Source organism: Chinchilla lanigera, unplaced genomic scaffold, assembly GCF_000276665.1.
Source record: "Chinchilla lanigera isolate Chin_1 unplaced genomic scaffold, ChiLan1.0 scaffold00004, whole genome shotgun sequence".
NCBI lineage: Eukaryota > Metazoa > Chordata > Mammalia > Rodentia > Chinchillidae > Chinchilla > Chinchilla lanigera.
The window spans coordinates 35,985,125-36,011,723 of NW_004955405.1; the positions used below are offsets into that span (position 1 = coordinate 35,985,125).

Consider the following 26,599-nt stretch of genomic DNA (forward strand, 5'->3'; position numbering starts at 1 on the left):
CCCGGGGCCGCGGGCTGGCGACGGTTGCCTAGTGACGGCCGGCCGGGCGCAGGGGTACGGGCGAGCGCCGGGGCCGCGGGGCAGCTGCAGCCTACGGGGAGCGGATCCGAACCCCGAAGCGAAGCGGCCTGGGCACGGCGGAGACCCGAGATCGGGGCCTTCTGCCGCGGGGAGAGTCGCCGGCGCGGGAGCTCGGGTTTCGGTGGTAGAGATCTCGGTACCGCTTTGGGAAATTGGACACTGCTCCGGGACTGGGTAAGACAGCTCCCCTCGGTTCTGAGGTCCGGCCCCGGGAAGCTGGGGCACCAGCCAGGGCCCTCCGCTCCCGGCGTGCTCCTCCGCCCGCAGCTGTAGTTGGGGAATGGAAGGTTATTGTGTGTCAGGTGGGTGGGGCAGGTGTTTTGTTAAGGCTAACGTCCCCATCGGTGGCTCCGGGACTCTTGTTTTTCTGAGCAAGAGAAAAAGCATGAAGATTTAAATCAGTAAAGCTAACGAAAACTTCCTGGGTTTGCGGTGAACACGTACCTGTGATCAGAACACAAGTGTTATCAAGTCTGCCCCTCTGACAGGATCGACTAGGCAGTCCAGCGACTCACTTAAAAACGCTGTTTGCGTAGTGACTTACAAGTTTCTAAATAGTTTTTTTGTACATCACATTCAGAATTTGTATGATGACACTTAAACAATTATGTTCTATATGTAAGTTTTTTAAGTAGCATGTCTCTGTTCTTAAAAATTAATAGCTTAACAGAAATTCCCCAGGCCAACCTGTCATTATGGTCCTGGTGATGGCTTGGAAATCGGGTGGTTGAAGATTCCCTCTGGACCTTGCAAGCTTTTTTATTTCTTAAAATAAAGCTTGCCGGCAGTGGAGATTATGTAAAGAAAAGGACGCTAATGGACTATGAGGGCCTTCGTTCTCCTGGAGTCTTTACACATATGCAGAACTACCTGTTCTTTTATGTCTTGAGGTGCGTGAACACTCGGTAAAATAAATACACATTGTACTTCCATATAATGGAGTGTTTCTGTGCAAGCCACACTTGTAGTTGGGAGTAGCAACTCGTACACATTTGAAGTTCATGATCTCAAGGAAGAATAGGTCCTCTTACATCCTCTTCCTGTTCCATTCCTTTTGGTAGGTGTTGAACTTTCACAGTTCTCGTGCCTCGTACTCAGTATCTCACGGAGTCCTGTGATCTTCAACCCTAGTCTTCTAGTTCTCGCCTCCCTCATCTCTCATGGAGGTTCTTTTTTGCCTCTTGATTATAGCTTACCTCTGCTTTCCTTCTAAACCAAGCGGCTTCTTCAAAGTGCAGATCTGATCACATTGTCTGCGTGTTTAAAATCCTTCCATGGCTTCTCATTGTTGTAGGATAAACTGAACTCTTACCATGCCCTCTGAGGTCCTGCCTTGTTGACCATCTGTCTTCCCAGCCTCATCTCCACCCTGCTTTCATGCATTCCTTTCCTCCTCTGGTTACCTTGCCCATCTTTCTGTTCTTCAGATACATAGCTTTTAGTTATGCTTTGGGGAAGCATCTCCAAGAGCCTGGAAATGCTCTTCCTAAGTTTTGGCTTTGAGCAGGATCTTGCTTTGTAGCACAGACTGGGATGCACCACCACATCTGACTTCTTCCTTTTCTTTTTATCTAGTTAGAGCCTGTTTATCATGCAGCACATTTCAGGGAAGACTTTGGAGATTAGGATAGATTCTATTTGTGTGTTCTCATGACACCATTGCAGAGTTGCCATATTTATTAGTACTTAATAAATTGAGATGTTCCTTATTTCCTGATACTGTATAAGTGCTTCATAAATGTTAAATTATTTGAATTAATTATACACAATAAATGTACCAGGAATTGCACTAGTCATTCTGTGTGCATCATCTTTTTTTTAATAGTGATCTTTCAGCTGCATTTTATATTTTTGTTTTTGTTACCAGGAATTAAACTCAGGACCTCGTACTTGCAAGACAGACACTGTGCTGCTGAACTATGTCCCCATACAGCTGCATTTAAAAAAATTAATTTATTTATGTAGAGATAGCATCTCACTATGTAGTTCAGGTTGGCCTTGAATTTACTGTGTAGCACAGGCTAGCCTGGAACTCATGGCAATCCTCCTGCCTCAGCCTCTAGAGTGCTGAGATTACAGGTGTGTGCCACCATACCTGGCCCTGCATCACCATTTTTAATCCTCACAACAATCATCCGATGGATGGTCTTCCCTCCTTTTTATAGATTATCAATGGTATAAGAGAGGTTGTTTGTGGTCCCAGTTTACCAGATATTAAAATTGCCACTCCACCTCAGGTTTTCTTGCTATTGAAGATCATGTACTTAATCATATGACGCTTAATTGTCACACTTGGCTGTACATCAGAAACATCTAGCTCAAGCGACGGATAGCCTGACTACAACTTTATTGATTTTGAATCCAAAGATTTGAGATAGTAGGTAGACGTTTATATGGTTCAACAAGTTCTTTAGATGTTCACCAGAGTTGGAAAATCTTTATCTTTCTTAGACATTAATTCACTTTGTTTTCACATTGTATTCCGCTTTTTTTCATATTTTGGAGTTTCAGAGTTGAAATGCCTTCCAAAAACTGGGGTGTAAACTGGGTGTGGTGGTACATGCCTGTCATCTTAGCACTCTGGGAAGGCTGAGGCAGGAGGATCACAGGCTTAACTGAATTCCTGGGCAGTGGAGCATCTTAGCAAGACGCTACCTTGAAATAAAAAAAAGAGTGGAGATATAGTTCAGCGTGAGGGCCCTGGGTTCAGTCCCTGGTATGGAAAACAAAAGAAAACTTGGATATAATTTCTCTCTCGCTTGAGTCAGGGTTTCACTATGTAGTTGAGGCTGGCCTTGGACTCGTGTAGTACAAGCTAGCCTTGAACTTGCACTGATCCTCTTTCCTCAGCCTCCTGAGTGCTAGAATTACAGGTATGTGGCACCATACCGGGCTTTTTGGTTTTTCTTTTTTTGTGTGTGTGTGCTAGGAATTGAACTCATATCTTGCACTTGCCAGGCAGGTGCTGTGCCACTAAGCTATATCCCTGGCCTGGCTTTTTGTTTTTTTAAGACAAGGTCTTCTTGTGTAGTCCAGGGTGCCCTTGAACCCTCTATGTCGTCTAGGATGGCCTTCACCTGTATTGTTCTGCTTTAGTCTCCTCATTGCTGGGATTACAGTATGAGACATTATGCATGGCTGAAGTTACCATTTTGATTTGATATTTAAACATATGTTGCTTTACAGTCTTGTGTTGCTTTTTAAATCTTACTGTACAGTGGTTTTAAGCTTATAACCAATGACTAACTCTGAATGTTTCATTTCTTGTTTCTTATGGGGTTTTCACTTTTAGTAGGTACAGTATAATTTGTTGTAGCCATTATGTATGTATTAATTTTTAACTTAGCCTTGTCTTCTGTAAGTAATCTCTTCTGGCATAACTGGTAATAATTAGATAGTTTTTGTAGTTGTAAAGAGAGTAACTATATTACACTTTGTATAGTCTCTGTTCTTAAACAGGACTTTTGTTTCACATTAAAGAGTAATATATATAGAGGAGAGTGAGATATATAATATACCATATATATAGATACCTGTAGATATAGATATCTCTATATATCTATATCTGTATCTATATATTTATATCTATATCTCTCTGCCTCTCTCTCTCTCTCTCTATATATATATATATAGATAGATATATATAGATATAGATATAGTCAGAGGAACTACATAGCAAGACCCTGTCTCAAAAAATATACATATATATATTTCCATATATGTATATATGTATACTATATATGTACATTATATATTATGGAAAAAATATATATTTTGTTTTGTTTTGAGACAGGGTCTTGCTATGTAGTTGAGGCTGGTCTTGAACTCACATATCCTCCTGCCTCAGAATCCCGAGTGCCGGGATTTCAGGTGTGCGCCATTACATCTGGCGGTTTAAATAGTTAAACAATTTTTTTTCTTTAAAAAAACTTCTAGTAATCTCTGAGTACTCTCACAACAGAAACATATATTTGAAGATCTATCTTAAGATCCTGTTTCTTTACATATAAATAGGTAAGCGCTCTATATAGGTATATGAGTACAAAAGCCTTCCCCCTCTTTTATTTGAAGTAATGGGGATTGAACCCAGAGCCTTTATACTGAGCTACATCCGGAGGCCTTGTGTTATTTTTTATTTTGATACTGGGTGTCACCAACTCACCAAATTGCCAGCCTCCCCGAGTGCTGGGTTTATAAGCATGTGGCACCACGTCTGGCTCCCCCAAATTTTTGTGAGCATTTTATCAAAAGAATTTAATGTCGTGTAAATGTAATTCTTATTTAAGCATACACGATTTCATTTTGTGAATATTCAACTATATCAGTAATTATACAAATGGTATTCTTTTACTGTCAGGCATTTTACATAGAAATCTCCAGCCATTGCGCCTCTTTAAGGGATGAAACAAACTATTTTGTGCTCATTTTGTATTTAATCACGTTATTGTTATTTGTAGTCACTGTGTATTATTTTGTGTTTATTAACAATCTAGTCCAGTGATGGTGGACCTTTTAGAGCTTTCAGTGCTATAAACAGCCTGCTGCAGCATGCGTGGTATAGATTTGCCCTCAATGGTCTAGTCCATACCAGGTTCCATGAGGCTTAAAGTTATTAAATGTAATTTCATAGTCAGATGAGATTGAAGTAAACTTATTATTAGCATTGTAGTATTTTGAACAAAAATGTAAGCTAATTCTGTGTTCTAATATTTTATTCTTGGGGAGAAGTAAGGGAATGCTTTGCAGTTGTTTTGTTTGGAAATTCAGAAAGTGCCGGATATGGTGGTGCACGGCTATAATCTCAGCACTCAGGAGGCTGAGGCAGTAGGATTGCCAGGAAGAACTGAAAGAATTACCAGTTCTTCCAGCTACCGGTTGCCAGAGTGTAGCACTCAGCCTACTTTCACAAAAAAGCTACACAAAAAATCTAGTATTATATCAGATTCACTTACAGGTTCTACTGACAGCCAAATGATGGCTGAGCCAGATAGTAGAGTGATACAGTCATGTAATAATACTGGAGGTACTGGTACCCTAAGTCTTACTCTGGTTAAGATTGGGGAATGGAAGGTGGTTGAAGTCTATTAAATGTACAAGGAAAAATGGCTTAAGTGGAATAACTATTTCTGTCATTTATAATTTTTGTCTTTGCAAAAAATAGGCTTATTTTTGTGTCCATTAATTAAATAAAAATTGAAGAATTATCATTTTTTCCTCCCAGTGCTGGGAATTAAAGCCAGTGAACACTGAGCTTAATTTGCAACCATTTTTGTTTCTTAATTTAAAACTTGTTTATTAGTACACATTTGTAATACATAATGATTACAGTCATTGTGGGACGTTGGTACATGTACATAACACATCTTCGTTCTTTTTACTTCTCTTCTCCCCTCCCCTCATTTTATTTTATGACAGGGTCTCACTAAGTTGACAAAGCTGGTGTTGAACTCATGATTGTCCTGCCTCAGCCTCCTGAGATCTGGAATTACAGGGATTGTGCCCTGGCCAGTTTCTTACTATGTCAAATGGCCACTGATAGTAATAAACAATCATTCAAGGTCAGGTCCTGTTCTCCAAGCTCATTGTGATCCTTTTGTTCTTGCCTTCTGTTAGTGTCATGATACACGTATTTTCTTAGGTCTTCTGGGATAACCTTTACGGAGGCCCCAGTCTTTTTATACTGGATCTTGGTGCCCAAATTTTTACCTTGAGGCCAGACATTTTTTCTAAGTTTTGTTGTCAAAAAGCCTACTGTATATCTTCACAGGAGTGTCATTCAGGCAACTCAATTTCTGCCTCTCTGAAATTGAGTTCTTCCTTCCACAAAACAGTTGTCTCCTCAATGTCCTGTCTTGTTCAGTGCTTCCTTTCTACCAGACTCTGAAGTCGGAGATGGGAGTGGGGAGTGGATTTCCAGTTGTTTATTTCCTTTCTCTCATTAGTAACTAAGTGTCTCAGTTCTATATTGTATGTTATTTTTCTTCTCCTTTGTCAGTGTTTCCTTAACTCAGCTACTTCTTCCTCTTTTAAAAGTTGCTTAAAATGTGAGATATAATGCATAAAATTGCATAACATAATTTAATACATAATTATAAATATTCGTGTAACTAGTCACCTTTCAAATATCCCCTCCACCTACCACCTCTTCCCTGTCTTGTGTATATTTGCATGTGTTCTTTCCTTTGCTTTACTCATTTTCACTTTGTTTACTTTCTAAGCTACGTATATATCATCCCTGAAGCACATATTGAAGTTCTTTTCAGTCAGACCGTGTTCCCTAACCCCATCCCTAGAACTGTGTATCTTTTGCTCCACTCTGCTGAGTGATTATCTTACTCATGCCTGAAACCCTGTTATGACTTCTCATAGCTATGCATTGCCCTCGATGAGCTGGCTTTTCTAGTCTCCCTTGCCACTTTCTTTTCCTTTAGCTGTTATCTGAACTGTTTTGTTTTTACTCCTACATTTCTCCCATTCTCTGTCTAGTTCAGTCCTACTCACATGTATAAAAGCATCTCTAACGTTACTACTTGGGAACAAAATTCTGCTGGTCTGGTTCTGTTTGCTTTTGTAACATGCTGGACATTGTGTATTTTGTAGCATTTTATAATTAGGCTAATACTGCGGTGGTTTTACTTGTCTGCCTCTTCCCTTATTGTTTTTTTTGTTTTTTGTTTTTTGAGACAGGGTCTTGCTGTATAGTTCAGGCTGCCTGTGGACTAACTATATAGCCCAGGCTGACCTGGAACTTGCAGCAGTCCTACTGCCTCAGCCTCCCTAAGTGCTGGTATTACAGGTGTGCACCACCACGCCTGGCTGTTTTTTTTTTTTGTTTTTTTTTTTTTTGAGATAGGATCTCACTGTGTAGTTCAGGCTGATTTTGAACTCACGATATAGTCCAGGCAGGTGTCAAACTTGCAGTGATCCTCCTGCCTCAGCCTCCCGAGTGCTGGGATTATGGGTGTGCACTATCACACCTGCCGCCTCTTCCCTTCTTAATGATAGATTCTTCATAGCTTGTTTCTCCTTTACTTCTGCCTCAGCTTCTAATACTATACATAGTGTCAGGTACATAGTGGGTATTTAATAAAAATTAAATCATCCAGTGAGTTTCTTTGTTCCCTACACAGGTGTTGACTCTTTAGATGATTGGTGTAAACATCTGACATTTGAATATCTGTTGTGAAAATATCTTGAGTTTTCACAGTGAGGTCTTTGTAGCCTTTGGATCACACCATAATCTTTCTTCCTAATCTCGATGCACAATCTTTCATTCTATTATACTCCACTCCTTTTTCTTTCCTACCTAAAAAACAAATTTTTAGTTCATCTTAATGTGCCACTTACAGTTTATGTCTAGATGTCTCCCCAAAGGCTCAGCAGTCACGGGGGCAGGATTTTCAGAGGTGGCTGAATCTCGAGTTTGTGTCATGGTCCAGTGCTAGGATTAAGGGTGTGAGTGCTCTTGTTGCTTTTGCTGTTCTCCACTGCCATGAACTATTGCCCCTCTGCCATGTGCCACCCTGTCTTGGAGCCAGCTGATTATGGACTGGGTGTTGGGTGTTTTGTTTCAGCATGAGAGGAAAGTAACTAAGACAATGCCCCTGGTATCATACACTCATATCTCTAGCCGATTTCTGTAACTTGACCAGTCTGAATGTGCCACTGGACTGAGTCCCTAAAGAGCAGAAACATTTCCACTTGCGTCTCTATTCCAGGTATATAAGAGGTGCATAACCAGTAGTAGGTCAGGCAGACTTAGAGGACTAGGTAGTTTTAAATACTGATTTCTGTCAAACTCAGTAGCAGATGTTCATAGAGAACAACTTGGCATAGCAAATAAATGTTTTCATAATGCCAGTAGCAACATTTTCTAACTACTTACAAAAATGCAGCATTAAATTACAAAGGAAATAAGAATCTCAATTGCCATTTATAATTCAGATCTTGAATAGCAAAATTATATTTACATGAATGTAATTAGTGGAGAAAATGGTATACATAAAGTGCTACCTCAGTCCAGTGGTCTTCACATATTTTTGCTTGTAAATCTGGTAATTTTGAAATACATGTTTTTATGTTGATGGAATCTGAAGTTTTTTGTCAGGAGCTTAAATAGTTGCAAAGGATCAAATTTCTAGGTTTTATATTATGATTTTGTATGATTTAATTAAGAATTTGGAGTTTATCAGTTGCAATAAGCAATGTCACATAGATCTAAACATTTAATAGGGGTGTTGAGATATGTGTATTTGTACTTTTTTTTTTTTTTGGTCTGTTAACTGACTCTTGACTAAAAACTGTCTTTTTCCAATTCTGTCAATTTTTGCTGCTCTTGTTTTGAAGCTTTCTTATTGAGTAGATACATACTTAGAATTTTTATGCCTTCTTGATAAATTGACAACCTTGATTATGGGATGTCCTTGTTGCCTTGAAGTCTATTTTGTTTGTTATTAATATATCCACTCCAGCTTGGTATGTTTCCTTTACCTCTGTCCTTACATTTTAAAAATTGGTTTCTTATAAGGATATAGTTAGACCTTGCTTTTTAAATTCAGTTTGACAATATCTGCCTCTTAATTGGAATTTAAAATCCAATAATAAGTGCAAAAATAAGTACACTTAATAATTACTGATGTGGATGGATTTCAGTCAGTCATCTTGCTATTAGTTTCCTATCTGCCACATTTGTCGTTTGTTCCTTCCACTTTTCCTTCTTTTACTTGTATTTACTCAGTTTACTTTAGGATTCAGTTTTATGACCACTGTTGGCCTTTTAGTTATGTTTCTTCATTACTTCCATTGTTATTTTAAGGAGTACAATCTACCTTAATCTCACTATAATATACCTTCAAATGATGTTAATACTACTTGACATAGAATGTAGAGATTTTTCAGAAATATGCTTCTGTTTCCTACTGTTCTTTGTTTTATTATTTCCCTTATTTTGACAGGAAACAGTACATTTTTATTTCTGTCTTTTTTGCGGGGGGGCGGTACCAGGAATCGAATTCAGGACGTCACACTTGCCAGGCAGGTGCTGCACCACTGAGCTAAATCCCTGGCCCCTTTATTTCTGTCTTCAGCCATTGTTGTTCTCTAATATGCATAAGTTCTGATATGAAGGCCAGGGAAATTCTTATTTTTGTTCTAGACATAATTTACCTGTTTCTTTGGCCATTTTAAGAGTTTTCTTTTAATTACCGATTTTCAGCTGCTGGTATGATAGATCTAGGATGGTTTCCTTTATCTTTAGATTTCATAGTGGTTTATTGACTTTCTTGGAGCTTTGTATAGTTTTCATGAAATGTAGAAAACTTTTGGCTATTATTTTTAGAAATTATTTTCCACCTCCCTTTGGGGACCTATTTATAAATGTTAGACCCATGATAGTGTCCCACAGGTCACTGAGGTTTTGTTTTTCTCTTCTTTAATTTTTTTTTTTTTTTTTTTTTTTTTTTACCCTGTCTTCTTTTTTTGTTCTTAAAAACTGTCCCTTTGTTATCAGTGCTTCTCTTACTTGTTTTTTGATATGCAGTCTTAACTTTGTTGCCCAGGCAGGTCTTGAACTCTCAGGTTCAAGTGAACCTCCTACCTCAGCCTTCCACGTAGCTGGGACTACAGGCCCTGAACCAGCAATGCTGTTTTTTAGAAAATGTTCTCAAGTGATTTCATAGCTCAGTAGTGTTATTTTAATAGCAAATAAAACTTTATAATACATGCATTTATTTCTTAGCATAGCATTGGATCTTGTTAGGTTTTTATATTATTTTTCATGTAGAGATTCGCTTTAAGTCTTAAAGGATCCATGTTACGTGAGTTCAGCAACGTTCATGCTCTTCCTTCATGTCAGTGTCAGGTGTGAATATCTTTTCCTAGCTTGTGAGAACCGAGGTTGAGAGGGACAGTGCGGTTTCTAGAGTTACATTTGTACCCCAAGCGTTTGGATTCTCTACAAACAAAGCTAACATACAGCTTTATCTGTGTGGCGTTGTTTCGCTCATTGGTGGTTATTAAGCTTTTCAAACTAAATTGTAAGTGTTTAGGTAAAGAAAAAATGATCAGTTGTCTCACATCCTCCTTTTTCTAGGTAACTGAGTACCCAGAGCTGCAGCCATGGAGTCGATGCTTAATAAATTGAAGAGTACTGTTACGAAAGTAACAGCTGATGTCACCAGCGCTGTCATGGGCAATCCTGTCACTCGGGAATTCGATGTTGGTCGACACATCGCCAGCGGTGGCAATGGGCTAGCTTGGAAAATTTTTAATGGCACAAAGAAGTCAACAAAACAAGTGAGTTATTCAGTCCAACTGGACAAAACACACATGCTAAGTATTATAAAGTATATGTATGTATGTTAAGAAATGCTAAAAGTTCTTTAAAGAAGAGAAAAAAATAGAAATGTGAAAAGTTTTTTAATAGGTTTTTAAGTGGGCTCTTTTCATTTCATCTTACAAAGATATAAAAAACCCAGTGCTTTTAAATGTGCTCTTTATCTCTGGGATACAGAGATACTGATTGACATACCACATCGTCTTGCAGTCTACTTTAGCTTACTTAATAAAATAAACATTTCAGTTGAGCATACTAAATGGTAATTTTTTTTTTGGCAGTACCAGGGATCGAACTCAGGACCTTGTGCTTGCCAGGCAGGCACTTGTGCCACTGAGCTATATCCCCAGCCCTAAATGATAATATTTAGCAAAGTATATGTTTTACGATACTGGCAAAATGTCCGGTTAAATTTTACCAACATTAAATGTGCCTTATTTAGCTTTTTTCTTTATTTTTGGTGCTGAGATTTGAACCCAGGGCTTTGAACTCTACCTCTGAGCTATTCTGCTAGTCCACTTACTAGATACTTATTCTGTACTGTGTAGGCTTGTAGAAAATAGACTTCTATAGTATTTTTTTTTTTTTTTGTGTGTGTGTGTGTGTGTGTTAAACTTGATAGTATTTACTATTAGAGGGAAGTAAGTTGTGGGATATAATTGGTAGTGTGTTTTAGGGTATAGTTATTTTATAGTTGTTTTTATTTTTTGAAATTGATTGTTCTTTTAGTGAAGGGTAGTTTGAATGAGTTGTTTTTTCTTTTCTTCTCTAATTTGGCTTAGGAAACCAACAGATGGTTCTTAGAAAATATGGACAATCACTAGTGCTGATTTTTACTAGCAGCTTTTTATTGGAATTGTTAAAGGATAAAAAATATCCAGGATTAAAATGTGTAGAAATATAGTCTTTAAAAAAGTCAGTTTCCAAAAGTATTTTTATTTCTCTTCAAGTGAAATAAATGGAGTATGTAAACCATTTGTTACTCATACTTTGCAGTGGCTACCCACAGTCGTACAATTATGGGTATGTGTTATTTGCTCAGTTTACTTCTCAGCCAAATATATGGAAGCTGTTGGCTTTGGTTAGAGAGGCTCACTAAAGTTTGTTCTCTGGCAAAAAAAAGAAAAAAAAAAAAGAAAAAGAAAGTAAAACAGGAGAGAGAAAAGAAGAAAAACTGGCTTTGGTTGGCCTTTTATGAAATAGGAATTCCTGGTGCTCTGGTAGATTGCTGGTACGTAGTTTGTACCTGACTTATGAAACTTGGTTTTGTTGCCATTTAGTAGGAATTCTCTATTGAGGTCCAAAGTTGATCTGTATCATAAATGATGCTGATTATTTGATATTGTTATTTTTAAACATTATTTTCGCATCCAGAAAGCAATTGGTTTTTTAAGTAGACTTGTTAAAAAACTATTAATGAGGTATTAAAGTCACATAAATGGCCAGTCTCCTGTGACAGTATTATAAATTGCTTTTACGGTCAGTTATGGCCATGTGCTGCTTTGATAGGGGTGCATTCTGCGATATGTTGTTTCTTGATGTCATTGTTGTGTGAACCGAACATCATAATGTGTGCTCACAAACTAAGACAGCTATGATGTCATTAGGTGATGTAATCTATAAGATATAATCCTGTAAGGACCATTGTCATGCATACAGTCCCCTGTTGAGCAAAATGTTATGTAGCATGTGACTGGGTAAGGAGATAATGAACATCAAAGTTATAAAATTATGGATGTGGTAATAAAATTGCATCTCTGTGCTTAGACAAAAAGAGTTCTGGGTGTTTGTGTTGATACCAGTAGTTCATATGCTAAAATCTCCCAGTCCTTTTGGAGCTTCTATTGCTGCTCATAGACTAATGCGCTAGGCACAAGGGATAGAGCCCTATCCTCATCTGCTGCCTGCGCACTGAGTTGCCCCCATATTCATTGCTTTGGGGCCGGATGGTGTACTGTTGGCAGCTATAGTTTTGAATTTTCATTCTTTGCTTTCTTCAGACTTCAGGGGTCAGAATTGAGTATCTTGTGTTTAATACTAGGTAATTCCTGAAGAAGGAATTGAGGCCTCATTTTAGTTTCTCCATTAATTGAAAAATTCAGGGCCAGGGATGTAGCTGCACAGTGTAGTGCCTGCTTGGCAAGTGCAACGTCCTGAGTTCGATTTCTGGTACCAAAAAAAAAAAAGAGAAAAATTCAATTATTTTTCATTTTTATTAAAAGAGATCGTGTGAAACAGGAAATTGAAAGCTGTGCTAGCTGTTATCGTACTAGATACATCTGTTTAAATTAATTCAAATGAAAATAAAGCTGTTGTGACACATGCCTATACTCCCAGTGACTGGAGGAAGACTCGAGTTTGAGGCCAGCACGGGCAACTTAGCGAGAGCCTGTCAATAGATATAGATAGGTAGGCAGGCAGGTAGGTAGGTAGGTAGATAAGTAGATAAGGCTGGGGATGTAGCTCAGTGGTAGAGTACTTGTCTAGCATGTGCAAGATGTTGGGTTTAACCCCCAGTACTGCTTCCCCTGCCAAAAAACAAGAAAAAGACGGAATTCTACATTTTGAAATTTCTTTCCGTTGTCTTATAGTAAGTTTTTTTTGTCTCTCTGTAATAGGACAACCCTTGGTGTTAGTTTGGCTTCAAAGTGGTATTTGTCTGCCTGTTTTTTGTTTTGTTTTGCTGCAGTACTGGGGATTGTACCTATAGAGTGACCAGCCCTGATTTTGGGGCAGGGTCTCACTTAGTTGCCAAGGCTGGCCATGAACCTGTGATCCTTATGCCTCAGCCTCCTGAGTGCTGGGACTATAAGGATGTGCTACTGCACTGGGGTGTTGACCTAGCTTGCTCGCTTGCTTTTTTTTTTTTTTTTAACATTTACTGCTATAGGAGCTTTTCCTTTTCTTTTTTTGCATTTTAAAAATTTTATTGGTACATTTTATATATACATAACGATCACTTCCATCATAGTGAATTTTTACCTGCATGTAATATATCGTGCTGCTGCTTTTTTCTCCTCCTCCTCCCCACCCTTCAACCCTTCTTCCCCTCCTCCTATACAAAAGTTTTGTTTACATATTTTCCTTCTTTTTTCTTGTCCCTTTTTTCTTTTCCTCCTCTCTGCTCTCTTGTTCCCCTTCTCATGTGAATATTTTCTTCACATTGCCCAATATCTGTTATACATTTTGGTTCTTATTTACATTTTCTCTTTCTCACATCCAGGTACTTACACATGTATTCAGTTTATTTCACATGAATATGGTCTGAAACTTATCCTTTATGGCAGAGTAGTACTCCGCTGTAAAAACCAACCACAACTTCCTTATCCATTAATCAGTGGATGGGCATTTGAGCTGTTTTCAGATTTAGTTAGTACAAACTGTGCCACTATAAACATGGATGTGCATAAGTCACTATGATGTAATGCTTTTAATTCTTTTGGGAAGATACCAAGAAGGGGAATAGCTGGGTCAAATGGAACCTCTAGTTTTAGTTTTTTGTTTTGTTTTTAGTTTTTTGAGGTATCTCCACACTGATTTCCACAGTGGATGGACCAGTCTACACTCCAATCAGCAGTGGAGAAGGGTTCCTTTTTTCCCACAGCCCTGCCAGCATTTGTTATTGGTTGATTTCTTGATAAATGCTGTTCTTTCTGGGGTGAGATGGAATCTCAGTGTTTTCATTTTTAACTCTTGAATGACCAGTGATGGTGAATATTTTTCATGTAGTATTTATTGGCCATTTCTACTTTTTCATTTCAGAGGTGTGTATTCATTTCAGATGTCCATTTTTGGACTGAGTCTTTAAACTTGGGGGTCTAATTTTTTTGAGCTTTTATATATTCTAGATATTAGTCTTTTGAGGAATAGCCGGCAAAAATTTTTTCCCACATTGTGGGTTGTCTCCTCACTCCTAGTTGTTTCTTTTGCTGTGCAAAAGCTTTTAATAAGATGAGGTCCCAGTTGTTGATTCTTTGTGATATTTCCTGTGTGATCAACTTTGTTCATAAAGTTGTTATGTACACCAGTGTCTTCAACAATTCTACCTATTTTATCTGCCATCAGATTTAGTGTTTCTGTTTTAATATTTAAATCTTTAATCCATTTAGATTTTAGTTTAGTGCATGTTGAGAGATATGGGTCTAGTTTTAATCTTCAGTATATGGAAAGCCAGTTTTTCCAGCACCATTTATTAAAGAGGCTATCTTTCTTCCAGTGAAGGTGTTTGGCTCCTTTGTCAAAGATAAGGTGCCTTAGTGTATTTGGAGTTGTTCGTGCATCTTTTGTTCTGTTCCACTGACCCTCAGGTCTTTTTTTTTTTTTGCCAGTACCATTACTGTTTTTATCACAGTAGCTCAGTGGAAAATAATTTCAGGTCAGGGATTGTGATGCCCCCTACCTTGCCTTTGTTGCCCAAAATTGCTTTTGCTATTCTAGGCTTCTTCTGGTTCCAAGTGAAATTTAGGTTTGTTTTCTCTAATTCTGTGAGTTATGCTGTTGGTATTTTGATCAGCGTTGCATTAAATCTGTATTACAATTTTGGAAGTGTGACCATTTTCATTACATTGGTTCTTTCTACCCAAGAGCAAGGGATATCTTTCCATTTTCTGGTATCCTCTTCAATCTCTTTTTTTCAGAGTACTGTAGTTTTCATTGTAGCTGTCTTTTACTTCCTTTGTTAGATTGATTCCTAGGTATTTCATTTTGTTTTGCATGCTATTGTGAAGATGTTTTCCTTAATTTCTCTCTCACTGAGTTTTCTACTTGTGGACAGGAATGCTAGTGATTTTTGAATGTTGACTTTGTATCCAGCTATGGTACTGAATTTGGTTATTAAATCTAGAAGTCTTGATGGAGTTTTTTGAGGCCTTTTATGTAGAGTATCATGTCATCTGCAAATAATGATAATTTGACTTCTACCTTTCCAATCATTGTTCCTCTTATTTCTTTCTCTTCTCTATTACTCTGTCTAAAGTTTCCAGAACTATACTGAATAAGAGTGGTGACAGTGGACGTTCTTGTCTTATTCCTGATTTTAGGGTGAAAGCTTTCAGTTTTTTTCCTTTTAGTATGATGTTGGCTGTTGGATTGTCATAGATGGCTTTTATCAGATGGAGATAAAGACAACCTATTTCAATTTTCTGTAAGGTTTTTTTAATCATGAACGGGTGTTGGACTTGGTCAAATACTTTTCTATATCTACTGAGATGATCATATGGATTTTGTCCTTGGCTCTGTTATTATGGTGTGTTGCATTTATGACATTTGTATGTTGAACTGTCCTTGCATTCCAGGGATGAATCCTACTCGGTCATGGTGTATAATCTTCATGATGATTTGCTGCGTTCTGTTTGCCAGTGTCTTATTGAGGATTTTTGTGTCTATGTTGATTAGAGAGATTGGCCTGTAGTTCTTTTTTTTTTTGGCTGGATCTTTCTCTGTTTTGGTATCAGAGTAATGCTTTCTTCCAGGAATAAATTTGGGAATATTGCTTTCCTTTCAATTTCATTAAAGAGTTTGAGGAGTAGTGGCATTATGTTTTCTCTAAATTTCTTGTAGAATTCAGCAGTGAATCCATCAGGGCCTGGGCTTTTCTTTGTTATCATGTTTTGTAATTACATCTTCAATTTCATTGATATTGAGTCATTTAGAAGTTGTATAACTTCTTGATTCATCTTTGGTAATTCATATATATCTAGGAATCTTTTCATTTCTTCTGTTTTCCATCTGATTAGAATACAGCATGATGAAGTAGGAATTGATGGTCTTCTGGATTTTTGCAGGATATGTGATGATTTTACCTGTTTCATTCCTAACTGCACAAATTTCAGTCTTTTCTTTCCTCTTCTGATAAAGTTGGCTAAGGGTTTGTCAATTTTATTTAATCTGTCAAAGAACCAACTCTTTGATTCATTGATTCTTTCTATTATTTTCTTAGTCTCTACTGGATTAATTTCTGCTCTGGTCTTTATAAATTCCTCTCTTGTATGAGCTTTGGACTTGACTTGCTTTTTTTTTCTAGATGCTCGAGATTCATCATTAGGTTGTTTATTTGAGCTCTCTCTGTTTTTCTGCTGTGGGAATTCACCACTATAAATTTTTCTTGTCGGACTGCTTTCATTGTGCCCCATGAATTCTGGGATAGTGTACTGACATTATTGTTTAATTGTAGAAACTGTCTAATTCTTTAATTTCATCTGTGACCCCATTAATTGATTGTTCAGGAGGGTGTTATTGAATTTCCATATGTTTATGACGTTTTTGTGGTATCTGTTGCCATTGATTTCCAATTTAATTGCACTATGGTCTGATAATATGCATAAGGCAATTTCAGTTCCTTTGCATTTACTTAAGCATCTTCTATGAGGTAGTATGTGGTCTACTTTGGAGAATGTCCTATGTGCAGCTGAGAATAATGTGTATTCTGATGTTGTGAGGTGGAACACTTTGTAGATATCTAAGTCCATTTGTTCAAAACTTTGATTCAGATCTGACATTACTTTTTTTTTTTTTTTTTGTCTAGCTGATTTATCTAATTGTGACAGTGGGGTGTTGAGGTCCCCCATTATAATTGTGTTAGTGCTTATTTGATTTTTCATGTCCTTTAATAATATTTGTTTTACATAGTTGAGTGCACTGGTATTTGATACATCAATATTAATGATTTTTGTCACTTTTTCTTGGATTATTCCCTCTACAAGGATATTGTGACTTTTTTTGTCTCTCTTGTTCAGTCTTGACTTGAAATCCACTTTGTCTGCAAATAGAATAGCTACCCGTTCTGTATCCTGGGTTCCTGTTGTATGGATATCGTTTCCCATCCTTTACTTCCCTAAAAAAAAAAAAAGAATTAAAGTGTGTTTCTTTATGCAACATACTGGAGAGTTTTCCTTCTTAATCCATTCTACCAGTCTGCTTTTTTTGTTTGGTGAATTGAGACCATTAACATTGATAGTTAATAACTGATATGTATTGACTTATCCATATCGTGTTATTTTCCTGTTGTTGGCTTTTTTTTTCCACTCTTAAGTTTAATTGCTTGCCTTACCTGGTGGATTTATTCTTTAAGTGTTCATTTGGAACACTTTGGAGTACTGGTTTGGTGTTCATGAATTTCCTCAGGTGTTCTTTGTCATGTAAGCATTTTATTTCTCCATCAATTTTGAAAGATAGTTTTGTGGGCTACATCAGTCTGGGTTGAAAGTTGTTTTCATTTAGGGCTTATAATACTTTACTCCAAGCTTTCCTTGACTTTATGGTTTGTGTTGAGAAGTCAACTGTGATTCTGATGGGCTTTTCTTTATAGGTGATTTGTTTCTTTTCCGTTGCATACATAGCTGTATGTCAGACTCTTTTTTTACCCTCTTGGGATGTTTTCTTCCATGACTTACATGAACGGGCTTTTTATGTCTTTTGTACTATCTCCTGCTTTTTTCATTGACTCCAATCAATCTTATGTTATTCCTCTTTGCATTGTCTCACAGCTGCTGCATTGATTTCTCATGGTCCCTTGCTATTTTTAAGAAATCTTTGTTTTCATGATTGCTAAGTGCAACTCTGACTTCTGTATCTGAGATCTTGTCCTAGCATTGGCTCATCCTGCTGCAGGTACTTTCAATGGAATTTTTATTCTCCTGAATATCTGCTTGAATATGTTTTATGGATTCTGTTTCTTTCCTATGTTGGACATTCATGGTTTCCATCATTTTCTTCAGTTCTACCATTTTTTTTTTTTTAATCTGTATCTACTTTAGAGTCAGTATGGTTTTCATTGTGGTCATCATCTCTGTAGTTATCTGAGAAATCACTTGTGATTTGATTTTTTTTCTAGAGCCTCATTTGTTGTAGTGTTACCACGGCAGAGAGGCCAGGTAGGTGGCTTTTGGATTGTCTCACCTCGTTGCCCCTGAGTTTGCCTTTGGTGAACTGGGTATCTGGGATTGCGTCTTGTTTAAGTGTCTTCTCATTTGCTTTTGAATTAATTCCTGGGTTGTACTTATAAATTACCTATGGTGAGTTGCTTTATTGCTTGTATTTAGAATGCTTAGGAAGTGACTACTTCTCAGTGGTGTCTTTCAGGTGAACTGGATTTTTGGATTTTGGGTCTGTTGCAAGATCCTACCTCTTCAGTTTGTTGGGGATGAGAAGTTGCTGCTTGCTTGGTCCATCCCCTGATTCTTTGGTACTGGCCCACAGAATTTTTCTATGACCCTTAGGCAATCTCAGTCTTGGAATACCAGGAAGAACAGCTGGTTTGAACAATTATGTCACTTTGGCTAAAATGGTACAATCAGCTATAACAGTAGCATCAAACACAACCTAGAAAATGACAAACTGAGGCAACCATTAAGTTGCCACCTTTAACCATATGAACTAGATTTGTGGTTATATAACAAAATCTAAAACAAACCAGAAAATTATATGCAGTAAGTCCTCAATATGTCACTTTTACCCTCAGGGGAGAAAATTTAAAAGGGATTAGGGAGAAAATAGAGAAAAAGAAGAGGAAGAGATCAGAAGCAAGGCTGGAGGACAAAGGAGGATCATGGAAACAAAGGAGGGTCATGGTGCAGAAGATAGGAGGGAGAGAAGGAAGAAATAAAAGGAAGAACAGAACAGAACTGACAACCACGAAGAGGCTAGTAACCACATTCACACTCATACAAAAACAAAATCAAACAATGAAGGAGAAAAACAAAAACAAAACCACAGCAAAAACAAAACAAGCCAGGCATAGTGGCTCACACCTATAATCCCAGCACTTGGGAGGCTGAGACAGGAGGATCATCTTGAGTTCGAGACCAGCCTGAGCTACAAAGTGAGCTCACGGCAGGCCTGAACTGCATAGTGAGACCTTGTCTCAAAAAGACAAGACAAAATGAAACAGAGAAAGAAAAAAAAGAGAGAAAAAAGTCCTCTTTCGGTTTGTCTCTGCTGTCACTGGTAGACAGGGTGTGGAGACAGAGTCCGGATCTGTGTTGATTTATCCCAGCAAGCCAGCAGTAGCTTTGTGGTGGGGTAGTGTATAATCTCAATGAGCCTGCACCTGTTTTTCCCCTGAAGTTCAGGATAGAGTCTGGCTATGAAGCTGAGACCAGACCCATTCAGCCTCCAGCCCTCAGTGTACCTTTTGCAGGGTTGAACTCAGCTGGAAGCTGCTACATGGACCCAGCAGTTGTTCTGAGTTCTGAGCTCAGTAGGCCCCTCTCCAAGATGGCTCCTGGCCAGTTGCTCTCTCTCAAGGGTTGACTGAGCTCCAAGCATTCAACCCCAGGTAGTGCAGTTTTTTCATGCCCTTCCACTGTTGCATGTCTCTGTGGAGGCCTCTGGTGTTACAAGTAGTCACTGTGTGTCCACAGGTTTGAACTCCTCCTCCCCTGCAGTGAGTCCTGACTCAGGGAGAAGGCTCCACTGGCTACCTCCTTCTTCTTTATTGAAGTTTCTTCACTGTTTCCGTGGGCTTCAATTCTAGCTTCAGATTTTTCCTGGTTCTAGGGGACCCACTGCCCTCCTCTTGTCTTCTTTGTGTTGCTGTAATCCAGTGTCTGGACAGCAACTCTCAGAGAGGCTCTTTGCTGCTTACCACTCTGCCATCTTCCTGGCAGTCCTTAACTAGAGTTTTGACCGCTATATAATTGTAAGATGTACTGGATGATTGAACTATTTCGTTTTTTCTGTGTATATGAAAATTTTCATAATAAAAAAGTGAAAAAAAGATTTTAATTGAAGATAACAATGAGAAGTTATTAAATGCTTATCTTTATTGACTTCCATTTGGTGGTAAGTATCTGAGTCTTCTATGTCTAAGATACTGCTAGCTCTTACGCATATGGAGACTAGAAAGAGTGTTTCTTGCTTTAAGAATGGTATAGCGTATAGAAAAGGTGAGAAGACTTTCACAGAAGCAGTACATGGTAGCAAAATTGGTAGTTCGGGTTGGTTATCCCTTATCTGGAATTCTTGAGATCAGAAGTGTTTCAGACTTCATTGTTTTGGATTTGGAATGTTAGCGGACTTGACTTGTTGAAATCTCCCTAACCGAAAATCTGAAGTCTGAAACTTCTTGAACATCCAAGTTTCAGTTTTAGAGCCTTTCAGATTTTCAGATTAGGGATGTTCAATTTGGTAATAAAAGAAGGATATAAGTTGGAAATTAACTTAGGATATATTCTGATGAAAAGGTTTTGAAATGCAGTCCTAGAGTTTTATTTTAATAAGTCAGCCTGAGGCCTGAAGGGAAATTATTAACAACACAATTTTGTTGAAATTGGTTATTTTTAATTAACTGATTGAAACAAAATATTTCTAAGACAGTTAATAACCATTTTGATCTATGTAGAAATGTCATCTTTTTTCTTTTTTTAAATTCAGTACCGAGAGTTGAACCCAGGCCTTTGCATTGAGCGATATCCCCCAGCTCTTTTATTTTTTAAATTTTGAGACAGGGTTTTTAAATTTTGAACCCATGCTGGGTTCAAACTTGTGACCTTTCTATCTCAGCCTCCCAGAGTGCTGGGATTTCAGATGTGTACCATGTTGCCTGCCACAGTCTGTTAATCTTTGATGTAAAGCAATAAATAAGTCTCAGGAAGAAATTTTTTGGGTTTTACTTGTTTGTGAACTGTAGTATTTCTTCTTTGCAGTGTGAAATGAAGGTGAGATCTGAAGAGCCATTTCATGTGATTTTTTAAAGACTTAAAACATCTTCAAAAACAAACACATTTAAATTAGATGCAATTATAAGCTGTGTCTTAGCAGAACACTTACTAAAATAAGATTTTTGCACAAGAATGGTGAGATAGGAATTTGAACTTCTAGGTCATTGTTTTTAGTTCAGAATAATATTACATAAAACTCTGGTTGTCTTGTTTCTCCTAATAATCAAAACAGCTGAGATGTGTTTATATAGGTTAAGCACACCTAATCCAAAAATAGGAAATCAGAAGTGCTCCAACATCCAAAACTTTTGAGAGCCAGTGTGCTGCTGTACTTGGAAATTCCATCTCTGACCTTGCGTAATGGATTGCAGTCAGAATGCAGGTGCACTTAATTCACTTCCACTAAAATTGCCTCAGTGTGTGCAGTAAGGTGTGTTATGAAACATAAGTGAATTTTCTGTTGGACTTCGGTCCTGCCCCCAAGAGTCCTCACACATACACAAAATTCTAGAATTTGAAAAAATCCCATATCTGGAATACCTCTGGGCCCAGATGTTTCAGGGAAGGGATACTCCTTCTGTACGTGAGTGCTGTTATAAGCTGTTCCTCAGCATGTATGTGTCATGTTTTACTTGGGTGCTCCTAGTTTGTCCTGTGTTGTTGCTAAGGAGACAGAATGGTATGTTGTTGGCCCTACAGTTAGACTCCCCGAGTTTCAGTTTTAACTCTTCATCTTACCTCTTGTGAGATCTTACAGACAACATTTATCCTCTTTACAGTGTCCTCATTCATGAAGTAAGGATAAGGTAACTTGTCTTCTAGGCTTGCTGTGAGACACGGAATAATCCCTGAAAAAGGCTTAGCAAAATGTTTGCCACATAACTGTGCACATGTTATCTATTATTAGTTTTATACGTAGTCAGTTGACTTGGGAAACTGTAAGGTTCTATGGTAAACTAATGCCTGAAACTAGCTATACAGTTGTAATAATTTGTTTATGTTCTGTGTAATTTGTAGTATATTGTAGTAATTTCATTCTTTATCTTCTTGTTATGATACTGTGGTCTGAAAATAACCAAGACCAAGGTTTGAGTTTAAGGCCAGCATAAATAAGGAGAGAGAGGAGTGGTATTCTAATACAGGTTTATGTGACCTTAGAAACTGGACCCTTATCTGGACTCTTACATGCTAAATGTTTGTCTCTATGTGACACAGAAGTAGTTATGATTTGTACACATAGCTTTGTTTAGCCTAACGTACTGAGATTCTTTGTGAAGTGGACAGGGTGTGGAGGCTTTCTCTTCATCTTTCAAAGATGCTTCTTGATCGTTGGTCTTAAATGTGCGTATTGCTGATCACATGTGTATCAGTGATAGACACATAGTGAAGTACAAGTCTTGGTGTTGGTCAGTGTTGTCACAGCGGTTGCGTACATTGAATGTTTGTAGTGTGTTAGGTATTGTCATAAATTCTATGTTACTGTGTCATTTACTCTTCAGTGATCCTATGAGGCATTTGTACTATTATTTGTCCCCATTTTTTGTTGGGAAAAATTCCCAAAGACAGCTGGTCAGTTGTAGGGAAATTTACTCAACCTTTGGTCTGATCTAATGTTAACATTTTGCGCACTATATTAATAAATCCTCTGTTATAGTAAATATTTCTCGATTCAAAAATGCTTCACCAATATAATGGGGAATTTGAATTGAGTTAGTAAATAGTTCTTTTACGCTTTTCAGAGACTCGGTCCTTTCAAATGCTTAACTTACTTATAAGGAGCCCCTCCAACTAAAAACAAGTAATAGTTGAACAACTTATCAGTTGAGGATTTTGCTGTGGATCTTTGTGAGATGATTAGGTTGCTAGGCAAGCGTGAGAAAACAGTAATTCTAGGGTAGCAAAAATTAAAAAAAAATAATTAAAAGGGAAAAACAGTAAAGTACTAACTTGGATGTGATAGGTAGCAATAGGTTTAATTAGAGGCTTTCAAAAGAGATGATAGAAATTATGAAATATCCTTTTAAAATCTTTGTTCAAAGAATTTTGGAAGGCTTGCATTCTTTGCTAATTTTGCTTCCAGCTTTATCAGTTCTTTTCATTATTACTGAGAATCATATATTCCTGTATTATGTATATCATCCATCAACAGGGCTGTTTTTAGACCGATTTAGTAAAATGATTTATCTAGAGAAGAACTGTTTTTCCTTGAGTAACTGAGAGTGAAAGGGATAAAATGGCAAAGAGCATGTATGCTTCTAAAAGCGTAAAACTGTGAGTGATTTCAAAGTGAAGTGCTTGGGGAGCACCTTCTAAACCAGGGGCCATTCAGTGACTTCTTATTACAGGGTGGTGCTTAGGGTAGTACGAGAGTATAGAGTATTCACATGTAAAAGCTACTTACAAATTAGGTTTTTGTTTTTCGTTTGTTTTTTTTTTTTGTTTGTTTGTTTTTCTTCTGGTACCAGAATCGAACTCACGACCTTGTGCTTGCCAGGCAGGCACAAATTAGAATTTTGTATAAAGGAGCGCTCTTTGACGAACAATTTATCTTTCAAAAGATAAGTCTGATCTAATGTTAGATCAGACTTCTTCCACAGTTTTGTAGTATATTTCGGGTTTATCGTTATAAAACAGCATTTTGACTTTTTAAATTTTTAAAAATTACTTCAGTGCATTAGTAGGTATATACAGTGTATAACGATCACAGTCCTTGTGTGGAGCTGGCACATACGCACAACACATCTTAATTCCTTGTTTCATCCCCTGCTCTCTCCTCCTTTTCTCTTCCTCTTCCCTTTTTTTGGTAGTGCCTAATGTTTACATTTTAAATATTTTCTGTTTTCTGGTTAAGCAAGAGATTATTACATAGTAGAAACTATATCGCATCCAGTTTGTGTGTATGTTGGATACCAGAATTCAAAGGTGGGGAGATTGTCCTATGTTCTTTTAGATGAAGATCTTGAGTCATGTATGTTTAGTTTTGGTTTGTTTTTTTTTTGTTTTTTGTTTTTTTTTGGTACTGGGAATCAAACTCAGGACCTTGTGCTTGCTAGGCAGATGCTGTGCCACTGAGCTATATCCTTGGCCCAGAGTCATGTGTCCTTAAAAGTATTTAGATTTACTAGTCATAAGGAAATCAACTTTTTGATTAGAAGAGTATTACAATGGTGATAAAATTTCTGTGACAGCTTTCAATTCTCTGTAGACCGTTATGACATGCAAATAAAAATTTTCTGACTTTTACACATTTCTTGATTAAAATAAGTGACAATTCTTTTGTCAGGAAGTGGCTGTTTTTGTCTTTGATAAAAAGCTGGTTGACAAATATCAAAAATTTGAAAAGGATCAAATCATCGATTCTCTAAAACGAGGAGTCCAGCAGTTAACTCGGCTACGACACCCTCGACTTCTTACTGTACAACATCCGTTAGAAGAATCAAGGTAAATTTTTATAGAAACCTATTATGACTTCCGAAAGAAAAGTAACTCTACATTTGAAGTCTATTTCATAATCAGTGAACAGTTCTTATAAACTAAGAGGTGATTCTAGTGGGTAATTTCCCTAAAATTTATTCGCATTGTCCTTGTATGTGTTGCTTCGGAAATGTTATGAAGACTTCCTTCTCACTTGCCATGCTTATGCATTTAAGTTCCTGCCTGCTCAGTGTCAGCATTAGAGTAGTCAGAATGGAAGATGGAAGAGAAGGGTGCAATGCAGTCGCTGCCTGAAAGTAGCTGTCTTTGCTAGCTTGCTAGAATTTCTCGCCTCTTTATTATTGATTCACTATTTGAGGGCCGATTTTATGTGTATGGCAAGTGCTGTTTTAGACAATTTTACCTTCTGTTCTACGCAGCATGTCAGTCCATAGCCCTCAGTTAGTTTACCATGTATTTTTCTTAAAGACAAGCTTGGGAAATGTTGCTGAGATTGACTGGAAAGTGAAATTTATAAAATTTTGACTGGACCGTCAGGCGTGTGGTGCTTTCATAGCTTTGTAACCCTTTTCTGCATTATTTCTGATACCCAATTGATTTCTTCTTCAGGTTGTATTCCCCTCTCAGTTTGGAAGATCTTAATGAAGTGGTTGCCATGTGTGTTCTGTGGCTCTTAGGGTTTTAAGGAGGAGGAGGAGCGGGGAACAGGAGGACATAGCGGGCAGCATCCCACCCTCACCCCTCCCTTCAGCTGGGGTAGCTTTGCTTTATCTATTTCATATTTTGGGTTTTTGAAAAATTCTTATGTTGGAATCTTTGGTAACCCCCTCCCTCTTTTTTATCCATCTGAAAGAAAAAATAGGAACATTTACTATATGAGAAACTATGCAAAATGCTTTATATTGTTTAGCTTTTATAAGTCTCACAATTACATAGAATAGAGATAAACTGTATGGTATTAAGTGGCAAAGCTGGAAATCATTCATTACCCTGATTGCTAAGCCTGTCTTTTTCCCCCCTTAACTGTACCATGCTGTGCTCGCTCAGAAGTATGGTCCCCTGTCTCTAATTGTACAAATACCCCTGCTATTTTAACTTAGATCTACATGTCTCATACCTCGTAATTACATTTTAACTTTCCTAACGGGAGAAGAATCAAAGTTTTACACTTTCCTCTGTTCCTGCAGCTTCTTTTATAGTGATTTAAACATCATAGAACTAGGAATTTATTGATGATCAGGAATGGAGACAAGTCAGAGACTATGAATTTTTGATTATTAGGGTGTAAACATTATAGTAACACTAATTTCCCTTTCCTAAAGGGAAAATAACTTGGTTTCTAGGGAAATCTGAAAGAGTAATCCAAATGAGAGTTCAGAGTTGACAGTGTGTATGGGTATAACATAGAGGCTGTAAATGAAACCAAGAAGAAAAGTGAATTTTTTAAGACAGGAGTGAAAAGAACAGCACACTGAGGGAAGAACATTGAAATACAGTGGGGAGAAAAAGCCAGGCAAAGCAAAAGGAGAGATCACTGTCACATGGCAGTTGAAAACCTGGCAGCATGTCATGAAAACCTAAGGAGGTGGGAAAGTACCCACTAATATTTGGGGCCACAGAGTAAAAAGGAAATAAGGACCAAGAAGAATCCATCACATATGACTAGTGAGACGTCGTTAGTGACATTTGATAATTTTAGTAGGATGACAGTTAGAAGCTAGAACATGTGAGAATTAGAAGCTAGAACAGGAAAGACGTGTGAGTGAAGTCTTATGGGAGGAGCTGAAAGGAGGAAGCTTGAAGAATTAGTCATATGCTGAGATGAATTCCAGCACGAGTGAGGTCATTTATTCATGTTAAATGAACTGTATGTGTTTTTGAAGTGGCAAGTGGCTGCTAGGTAACCACTGGGTAAAGGAGGCTGGGAAATAAGGAGTTAAATAGGAGGACTATGAGTACACGCTCTTAAACGTTGAAAAAGACAGAGGTTATAGTATAGTTTGTACTTAGTAAAAGAAACCTGTGGGGGATGTTTGCCTAAGGGTAGTAAATGGTTATTGTTGAGGTAGTTTGGGGGAAAGAAAGAAAGCTG

The 26,599-nt window shown here is 37.7% G+C and overlaps 1 protein-coding gene across 2 annotated transcripts in view; it reads left to right on the plus strand.

Moving 5' to 3' along the window:
• The window catches only part of Scyl2 (SCY1-like, kinase-like 2), a 58,915-nt gene that overhangs the window by 458 nt on the left and 31,858 nt on the right, over positions 1 to 26,599 (plus strand). The window contains exons 1-3 of one of the 2 annotated variants that reach the window (XM_005374530.2): positions 17 to 255; positions 10,172 to 10,374; positions 24,356 to 24,513. In XM_005374530.2, the coding sequence (XP_005374587.1) occupies positions 10,198 to 10,374; positions 24,356 to 24,513 (335 nt within the window). In that variant the 5' untranslated portion in view covers positions 17 to 255; positions 10,172 to 10,197. Of the gene's footprint in view, positions 1 to 16; positions 256 to 10,171; positions 10,375 to 24,355; positions 24,514 to 26,599 lie in introns of those variants that run through there. The other variant, XM_005374529.2, reaches the window with a different exon arrangement.